We start from the raw sequence: 10,141 nt of genomic DNA, 5'->3' as shown, positions 1-10,141 counted from the left end.
AAAATAAAATAAAATAAAATAAAATAAAATAAAATAAAATAAAATAAAATAAATAAGCCCTTCACTGAGACCAGGTTCTGCTGAGCATGGTTACCTCCACACGTGTCCTTTGAAACTGTACATTAATCTTCTCCATGAACTTCATCTAGCTCATGGTTTTCCTATGTAGGCATTTCCAAACATCCAGTATAGTGATTCAATATATCCATGAGAATAATGCATTTCATTACTTTCTATTCAAGTCAGATCTAAGTTTCAAGGCCCAGCTCAATTGGGATCTCATTTATAAGTTTCTCTGGGACACTTGCTGGAAGGGATGCCCTCTCCCCTCCTGTTTCTAAGGGTCAGCTCTTACTGACCACTGCCTGGCCTGGCTGTTGTGTGGGACCCCATCTACATTACCCCTCTAGCCACATGCGGTCCCTGAAGGTGTGAAGGCATTTCTCACAGAATCTGGTCTTGTCACATACAGTAGATTTCCAATTATCCTAAATAAAAGGCCAGAAGGAAACAGCATGTAGACCCTCTTTCTCAGGGCGCCTGTTGAAGAGACTGGACTGGAGATGAGAAATGCTTGGCTCCTTCGTATCTTGTTTGAAACCAGGGGTGAGACAGTTCTAAACACAAACATGTTCCTTCTAGAACTAGGATTGCTTTTGCCTTCTGTAAACTGGTCATACTGCAATTTTTCAGGCCACTTGACTTACTAAAATTACTAATTTCTTTATGGACTAGGGGGCATGATACAAGCACTTTAAACAAAAACTCTCCCATTTCCTACTGTCTCTCTCTGTTTGAACGGCTAATGTTAATAACGACCAGTCCTGGAATGGAATGCCTAAAGCCTGTATCATGGGCTTGCTTATATCTCCAGGGAAGAACAGACAAACAGCTGCAGGCAAAGCACAATTTGGGCTACTTCTGTGCAGTCTCATTTTCTAATTTGTTATACAAAGCTCCACACACTCTTAGTTTCCTGCTAAATTACTATGCTGCCATGGTTTGGAAAAGCCTGTCATTTCTTACCTTAAACTGTAGCACTGTGTGTAGTTAAGGGTACAACTTGATTCTCTAACATGGAGGGCACTGAATTCACACGTAAGTGGGAAATATACATACTGAGTAAAAAACCACTCAAAAAAATTCTTATCACAGTAAGAAGAATGAGTTTAGTAAATGATTCATGATCAAGGAGGACATTCAAAATGTATAATTAACAGTGTGGTATGGGCACCATCCAATCAGAATGAAAGCCCAGCCAGTAAGCATGGAAGTCAACTTTAAATAACCAATATGGTTGTGTCCCTACATACCAGCTGAATATTAGCACTTGGGGCACATAATTCTTTGTGGTGAGACTTCTTAGGATATCTTATTTCACCCACAGGTAACCATATCGAATTGGTCTTCAAATGCCCATCTGACAATTTCACAAATAATCATGGATGCTCAATATCTACCCATGCGGGCAAACTGCCAATAAGGGAATCTGGAAATATCAGAACAATGATGATTCTGTTGGTTCATGAGCCCACTGCCTGTCTGGTAGGCAGAAGAGCACAGGGATGAATTAGTGAAGTTCATTGTGTGGAATTCTTTTCATCAAGGAGACTGAATTCAAACATTTCCCAAAACTACAGATATTGTACCCAGTGCCCTAAGGTGCAGGAATCTAGCAGATGAAATCCAAATGTTGACTCTCTGTTAAACACTCAGGAAGATTAAGCAGTTGGTCCAATCTGCAAGAAAGCTTGCTGCTCTGGGGTTTTATAGGGCAATAAAATGAGCAGTACTCGCAACTCTAATGATCTTCATAAAGACCCTTCAAAAAGACTCTAAAATTTCCAGAACACACAAGGAGCTCAAACACCTCCCCTTTACCTTTCTTGGCTTCCACTCCAGACCCCAGGGCCGCCGTGGTGGCTGGTCTGAGCTCAGAGCTGCTCTGCGGGGTCACGTTTGCTTTGGCAGTGTTGGCCTTTCCTTTCTTGTCATTCTTAGAAGTATCACTGGGCACATCTGCTATGTCACTCTGGAACAGAAATGTTTGTGTTAAGCCGGATGTAAGCCACCTCACGTTCAACTGTCTGGCGCTTTCTCTATCTTACTTAATCCAGTCTGAACCACTCAACAACTTCCCTACAACTCTCTTAATGGATCTTTGCCTGGCAGGAGAAAAGGTGCAACTCTTTTACAAACAGGGTATGGTAAAGGGAGCTTTAAAAACAAAAGAACAAACAACACAAGTGCACTGAAATGGGAGAAGGTGGGATGCAAGACTTTCATAAACAACAAAGAAATGTAAATGTCAATTTCATTAATTTGTTGAGTTGGGTTAACGGGTATTATAGTGTATCATAAAAGCATCCTGTATTTTAAACATTCCTCAAAGCATCATCGATTTCCATTTATTAAATAGGCTACACTTTTACAGTCCCTTGAAACTATTTTGTTGACTAGATGACTTCAGTTTTAAAAACACTGAGGTTTGCTATATTAACTTATAACTTTCTCTTGCTGTTATCATCACTGACCACCAAAATTCCCCAACTTGGCTGTCTTTAGTCAACTGCTACTTACAGTTTCAATGCCCATAGCTCTCATTTGGTCTGCTCTCTTTTCCGTAATGGAAAGAAATTTCTTTGGATCTGATAAAGCATCCACAATATCTGGGGGGGAAAAAGCCAATGAGCTGTTGATTCTGTCTTACTATAAACATCCAAGAAAATTCAACTAATAAACAATTCATAGTCCTGGACCCGGGTTATGTCTTCTGTTAAGTACCTTCTCCTAGGAAATAAGACAAAGTTTGGAAAACACAGCCAGTTACAGGAAACAAGAAAGAAGGAAAGGCAAGGATCAAAGGCCAGATGACTTTCTCTCTTTGGGTTTTCCCCCGAATAATGATGACAGTGTGGCAGGGCAAGTCAATTGCCCTGGGTTATTGACTAATTTGTGTGACTCTGAGTGGGTTGATTCATGTCCTCAACTGTGTTTCTTCATTCGAAAATCAGGGCTGATACCACCCACTCTGAAGGTGTACTAGGAGCATTCAGTGAAATGATAAATGTAAAAAGAACTTGGCACACAGTAGGTACCTCCAGTATCTAAGTCTTAATTTTAGATAAGAAGGCTAATACGTATTTAAAGCCAATTTTGGTTCCATGGTAGTTAAAATGAAGTATTTCCCCAGCATTTTCTCAGATACACCTGGCACTTAAAAACAGTAAAACTTCATTTTTTATATAATGTCATTTGAAGAGTTTCAAGTACTTTCTAGTAGAATCTCATGTAATTTTGCATTATTTACCAATACTATAGAAGTAATAATTATTCTCATTACCTTAAAACAGTACATAATTTACCAATTTCAAAAATTGTATGTGTGTCAATTTCTTCCAGTAAAATCAGGCTCCTTATAACATTTTTAAGATAATTTTTGTTTAATTTTTTCCTTTTTGTAATAGAAAGTACATGTGCATGATAAACAAACATATAAAATATAAAAATCTCCTTCCCTGACACTCCTACAGCCAGTGTATATTGTTATCTATTTCTTGTATGTATTGCAGTTAACATCCTTGAACATTTCCGAGCATACATTTGCAATGTCCATAGCATAAATGACTAGAGGTTAGGATGATGGGTAAGGGTATTTGTTCTTTTGGTAGTTACTGACAAATTGACCTCCAAAGATGTTGCATCAATTTATTTTCTCCTACCAAGGGTATATGAGAAGGTCTAAATCCAGTTATCACTTCCTTAAGAACTCTTTTTCTCCTAATGGGGACTGTGAACAAATTTAGCTCTTAAATCTTGCTTAGGAAAAAATAAGAGATAATCATTTTCTTGGAAGTTAATATTCCAGAAAAATATTTACCTTTTTAAGTCCTTATTATTATGAACATTTTCAAAGATACATAAAAGTGGAGAGAAAGGTAAAATAACCCCTCACATACTGATGAAGACCTAACAGTTATAAACAGTCTACTACATTTCCTTCATCTATCATCCTTCCTTTTTTCTTTCTTTTTCCTCTCTGCTGACACATTTTAAGGCAAATTCCAGACATTATAGCATTTGATTCCTAATTACTTCTCTACGCATCTCTAAAAAGGGGTGTTTTCTTTCAGAACCAACCATACCAACACTTTATCCAACAAAGTTGGCAGGAATTCCTTACTATAATAAATGGCCCATCTTAATATGTTCCCTATTTACAATTAATTTTTTTGAATCAAGATAGAGTCCATTCTAGGTCTCTGATAACTATGTCTCTTAAATTTACTTTCATCTAGACTAGTCTCTGCTACTATTTATTTTTCACAACGCATAGATTTGTTGAGGAGACTGACCAGGTGTCCTATGAAATGTCCCACATTCTGAATATCAATGTTTCCCTGATGTGTCATTTAGGCTTGACTTTCTCTTCTTCTAAGAATACTCCAGAGGAGGTACTGTGACTGCTTATGGGTCACATGAGCGCAGATAAAGCCTGACTGCCCCACTTGTTGTGGTCTACTCAGTGACCCCAGTTGTTGGGTCAACTCATTGAATTGGCTCAGGGCTTTTAGTCCATCTGTGTCTGACTCCAAAATGCCTCCTCCTTCCACCTGTCTACACTGTTATGGGGCAAGGTGAAACTCAAACCATGCCCACTTAACCCCCTGCCCTTCACTTGGAGAAAACCTACCTGGTGTAGGCCTCCCTGCACGTGCCCACATTGGATATACTTTGCCTTGGTTTCCCACTGGCACATCTCAGTAGATGATCCATAGGGCTGGCTTGTTAGGAAACAAGTACTTGCTTATCCTTAATGGTATACCATTAGTTTGAGGGCCTGGGGTGTTTATGGCATTTCTGAGAGGTTACTAGTAGTTCTTCCAGTAGGAATAATAGATAGGGCTTTAATCACTTAAAGCCCATTATAAAACCAATAAAGACCTTAGAGTGTGAAATGATCCATAACCCATCCAAACTAACCAAGCTACTTTCATTTTTGTATATTCTTGTGTAATTTTTTCCACATGAATACATATCTTGTATGGTTTACTTGAAATTACCCAATCTGTCTTTTCTCATTTATTAGGTTATACCTGTATAGTTTTAAAAATTACTTTTAGTGAATGAATAATGTCCCATTGAGTTTATGTACTAAACTATTCTCTACTGCTAGATATTTAGATGGACTTTCAAGTTTTTTCTTTTTTTAATGTTTATTGTTGAGAGAGCGAGAGTGAGCAGGAGCAAGAGAGAGAGAGAGGGAGACACAGAATCTGAAGTACGATCCAGGCTCCGAGCTGTCAGCGAAGAGCCTGACACAGGACTAAAACCCACAAAACAGGAGATCATGACCTGAGTCAAAGTCGGACACTTACCTGACTGAGCCACCCAGGCGCCCCACAAGTTTTTTTCTTTTTATGAAAGATGACTTTGCAAGAAATAGGTTAGTACAAAAACAGATTTAGCATTTTCTTTTATCAGAAAATTAGTGATTCAGATACATAAGAGATATGTATCTCTATATAAGATACAACTTATATACTTGATAACAAGATATGTTCCTAATAAGCTTTAAAATAGTTATTTAAGAATAATTAATGGAAGGAACAAGTACTAAGCAAGTACAGCAGAATTAAGAGGGTTCAGTAGGTTCAAAAATGCCCTTCAAAATTCATGACTGTCTGGAACTTCAGAATGTCCCCTCATTTCCGAGTAGGGTCTTTGGGTATGTAATTAGTTAAGGACTGAGATAGGATTAGGATAGGCTCTAAATCCAATGATTGGCGACATTATAAGATGAGAAGAGGACACACAAAGACAAAGAGAAAAAAGGCTAGGGTATGATGAAGTCAGAGAATGGAGAAATGGAGCTACAGGCCAAGGGATGCTAAGGCCTGCCAGGAGCTCAAAAGAGGCAAGGAAGGATTTCCCCAAGAGCCAAGTCTTTTATGCTAAATTTCTAGTCTCCAGAACTGTCAGAGAATAAACTTCTGTTGTTTTAAGTCTCCCATCATGTGGCAAATTTGATTACCAATGGTAGTTGATAAAAAAAAAAAATCTTTTAAGGAGATAGAAATTTATTGAATACGCTGCAAGGGAGCAGTGGGCAGGACAGCAAAAAGGAGACTGCCTGAGAGGAGGAGGTGATGGTGAGGAGCCACAGTTATAGAGCAGAGTGAGGGCTTATAGGAAAGCATGAAATTTTCCCTTTTCTCATAACTGTGCTTGTTTTTAAGTAGCCCATTGGTTAGTTAGGGCCTATAGCTATTTCGAGGAGGTTTACTTAATGAGCCCGTTTGCATCGGCTTGGTGATGGTCGCTGTGGGCCCTTCTGCCTTGCTCAAGTTTTCATTGCTCAAGCCTGTTGCCTAAAAGTGGACTCTATACTTCCCCCTGACAGATCGACAGTGGCAAATCTTTGGCATTTGGGCACAAGTCTCAGCTTCAGTAACTTCTTCCTGCTGCGTGAGGGGCATAGAGACGTCCCTACCTATGGGTCAACATTGGTCAGTTGGGAATTTCTATGCAGGAATTACAAAAGGCAGAGGCAGCCGAATCCAAGGTAGACAACATATGTGAATCGTCTTCAGCTTGAAGTTATGGCAGTGAAGGAATCTTCTGTTCTTGGGTGTATCTTTCAAATAAAACAGGCTTTATCATTGTTAACAGGGAGCATCCATCCATCAGCCCCTAGAGACCACCCCAACGTCCTGTCATGGTTTGATGAAAGAATATTTTGAATCCCAGAGTGTTCTTCCTGTTTCTTGCAGCTATGTCATGATCCCAGCCTTGAGGGTCGATTGTGTACAATTCTGATCTTGAATACAGGTGCTATATTTTATAACATACAGTCATGACACAATACAGTAAACTAGGCTATATATTGCTTTGTATTACAAGGACAAACTGGCTGAGATTTCTGATCAGCCATCTGCTGTAGGATTATGTAGATATAGCCTAAATTATATATCAAAATAAGATGCTGCAGATTTATCCATTAGTTGGATAAATATCATTACTTAAACCTATCTTCAATTACCAATATTAACAATTCTAGAAGCCACTGGGGAGTTATGTTCCCGGATTCTGAAATCGTGCCTTATTATTTGAGTTTAAACGAGATGCCTTTTTCAGTTACATATGCCTTTAAAATTTTTATAATATACAACTCAGTAGTGTTCTTGATCAAATGGCAACAAAAATACGCAAAGTAGAAATAAGGCTTGTTCAAACTGAATCACATGGGACAAAAAGATAAAATACCTGGAACAAGGCTTAGGTTAGCAGGTTACTTGAGACAAGCACTTCATTCTTCGCAATTTTGAATAAATCAGATACTTCTAGGACATGGGATTTTGCCACGTGGTGGCAGGTGCTCATTCTGCAGCTAGAGTAATACATCCACGCAGAGGGCAGCCAGTGGGATAGTTCCACCAAAATTTTTCAGCAAAAGGGCTCAGGATTAGAGAGTCAAGACCTGATGAGGCCTCTTTAAGGTAATTTTCCTTTTGTAACTTAAGTTTCTCCTCTGACTAAAGCCATATATACACCTGACATTTAAAGAATGATTTACACACACATTATACATGCACATATTATATATACATTTATATATAAATATGCTGCATATCAAAAAGGGAAACCACTTTTTATTAACATTTAAAATAATTTATAACCAGAGAATGAGAAGCTGTCCCTCAATTATCTCATACCTCTAATATGCTTGTATAACTCTATTGGAAAATGTTATTTTTCCTTCCTTCAGCTCAGGAGAGCATATTCTTGGCCAAATATTTGCATATTCAAGTAGACCTGTTATCTCTCTTTGGTGCCAATGTGGCATTTCATGGACATCCTCCCCTTGTACTGGGGGAGCACTGTGGCTGGTTACGTAGTTCTCTATTCCACAGGACAATCCCCTGTGGCAAGAATGAAGTTGAAATGCTGATCAACATTGACCTGTGTGCTAGGCGTGTCCAGGGACAGGGCACACTGACCTTCTAACAGGGTACAGACCTGCGCATGCAAGAGTCTGACCCTACAGAACCCACAAGGGCAAGCTGAAATTTCCCAGATGCCTGGAGGCCAAGGCACAAGCTCTGGAACCTTTCTTTTCAAAAAGGAACCAGTCTGGGGCACCTGGGTGGCTCAGCTGGTTAAGCGTCCAACTCTTGATTTAGGCTCAGGTCATGATCTTGTGGTTCGTGGGTTCGAGCCCTGTGTCGGGCTCAGCACTGGCAGAGTAGGGCCTGCTTGGGATTCTCTCTCTCTCCCCACTCTCTTCACCCCTACCCTGCTCATGCTCTTTCTCTCTCAAAATCAATAAACAAACTTAAAACAAATAAAATTAAAAAAATAATAAAGAACCAGTCTGCCTTTTCTCATTTGCTTCTTTCTTCTCATTTGCTTAAAACTTAACAGAAGTTTTACTTATTTATACTTAAGGAAAAAAAACCCACTATTTCTAGGTTGAGTGCCATTTCCAAAAGTCTGGTCGCTCGTGGTGAAGACTTTCCATGTATATTCGTTTTTTCACTCCTCCTTCCCTCCCACCCACCCTTCCTCACTTCCAGAGTTGAAAACATCAATTTAAGCATCCCCAAGAACTGAAAAGAAGGTAGCAATTCCTCAGCACAGACTTCCAGATACTTGCAGTCTTTATAAGGGAGGTCCATCTTTGTCTGTTTGCTTGTTTAACCGTTGTTTCTCAAGGCATTTAATTTGAGTGCCTTGGTGGTGAACACCAACCATGGCACCTAGATGGCCCCCTCTTGGCTCAGATCCTCTCCTGTTTTCCCCTCAACGGTTTCTATCTTATCAAGAGGTAAAGGCAGCAGAAAAAATATACATTTCCCAGATCTCTGCAAAGCAATGCTAAAAAAGATCAACAAATCCCATAACTATGATTTTAGATGAGGTCTCTTACCTTCTAGCAAATGATTAATCATTGACCAAATTCCATTTCTAGAATGCATAGAGATATGTTAGGTGTAGGTGGGGGTGGAGGAAGACTTTGTGGTTAAGTAACACTGGGAGATGCCTATGTGTCCCCCTCTTCTTGGGCTCCACAGTACATTTCTAGGAATGATGTAATAAGGAGCCTGTTTAAATTCACCTCACCTGGCAACTCCTGAGCCAGTTCTCCATAATCCATCCTGCCCCCTTCTCTGGAGCTTTTCTTCTTGGTGTTCTTACCAACATATTCTGTAGTTCAGAGGAAGCCATAATAATGGATACCACTGCAACACGAATCAATTTTCCAACAAATGTTTGACAGAAAAAAAAGTGTTTTAGCATCCACAAGGGAGAGGAGGAAATGGAGCGACCTTTCACTCTATCAGAAAATCCTGAGATCATGGCCCAGCAATGGCATCTTGATTAACAACTTTCCTCCTTTTGAACCATGTGATGTAAGAAGCGGCCCACTATCTTTGCAGAAGGTTTGGAAAACAACCCTGTAAGATGCTGGGCAGAGACAGCAAGAAACACCCATCCCCAGGCCCCATGATGGCTCTTTAATCACAGGGCAGGCAAAAAGGAAGAACAGGCAAATAAACAAAAGGGCTACTTCATCTTTCCTTGCACAAAAGGGCCTAGGTGCAGAAGAGAAGACAAAACCTACAGCTCTAGGAGCAGTGATAAGCGCTGCTCAAGGAACTGGCGGCGAGCGGCTCACGCAACACATCTCAGAGTGACATTTAAATATAACGCTGATGTGCCATATATTCTGGAAGCATGGCATCAACTCTCTTATTTGTTCCCCTTACCACTCAGTAATAAGATATACAAATGATCAAAAACAACAGTGGGTGAGAGAAATACTAATGCTCATTTAATTGCCATCTGCTTTGGAACTGCTTCCCATCACAAACAGCAGTGGCTCGCAGTGATAAGGCCGCTGCAATGGCTAAGCGCTGAGGTCCATGGCATTTGCACTTACAGATAAGGCAGCAAAGACAACCCCACGTCTCCAAGGCTCACTGGATTTGACAAAGGAAAACTGACCTTAGCACCCAGCCTAGCACTTTCCTATTGTGTGAGTGTGGGAGTAAACAAGAGGGCTATTTTACTCTATGTTTAGTAGAAAAATAATACTAAAGAAATTAAATGGAGCCTTTTTGATTCATTCCTAGTCATC

The 10,141-nt window shown here is 39.8% G+C and overlaps 1 protein-coding gene across 13 annotated transcripts in view; it reads right to left on the bottom strand.

The window, feature by feature from the left end:
- Positions 1 to 10,141, bottom strand: part of PLCB4 (phospholipase C beta 4) — a 419,941-nt gene that overhangs the window by 33,485 nt on the left and 376,315 nt on the right. For all 13 annotated transcript variants that reach the window (XM_040447668.1, XM_040447674.1, XM_040447664.1 and 10 more), the window contains 2 exons: positions 2,581 to 2,669; positions 1,882 to 2,032 (listed from right to left, as the gene is read on the bottom strand). In XM_040447668.1, the coding sequence (XP_040303602.1) occupies positions 1,882 to 2,032; positions 2,581 to 2,669 (240 nt within the window). The remainder of the gene's footprint in view (positions 1 to 1,881; positions 2,033 to 2,580; positions 2,670 to 10,141) is intronic.

The sequence above is a fragment of the Herpailurus yagouaroundi genome, unplaced genomic scaffold (assembly GCF_014898765.1).
Source record: "Herpailurus yagouaroundi ecotype Mexico unplaced genomic scaffold, PumYag 196, whole genome shotgun sequence".
NCBI classification, from domain to species: domain Eukaryota; kingdom Metazoa; phylum Chordata; class Mammalia; order Carnivora; family Felidae; genus Herpailurus; species Herpailurus yagouaroundi.
This window is presented reverse-complemented; position numbering and strand designations above follow the sequence as displayed.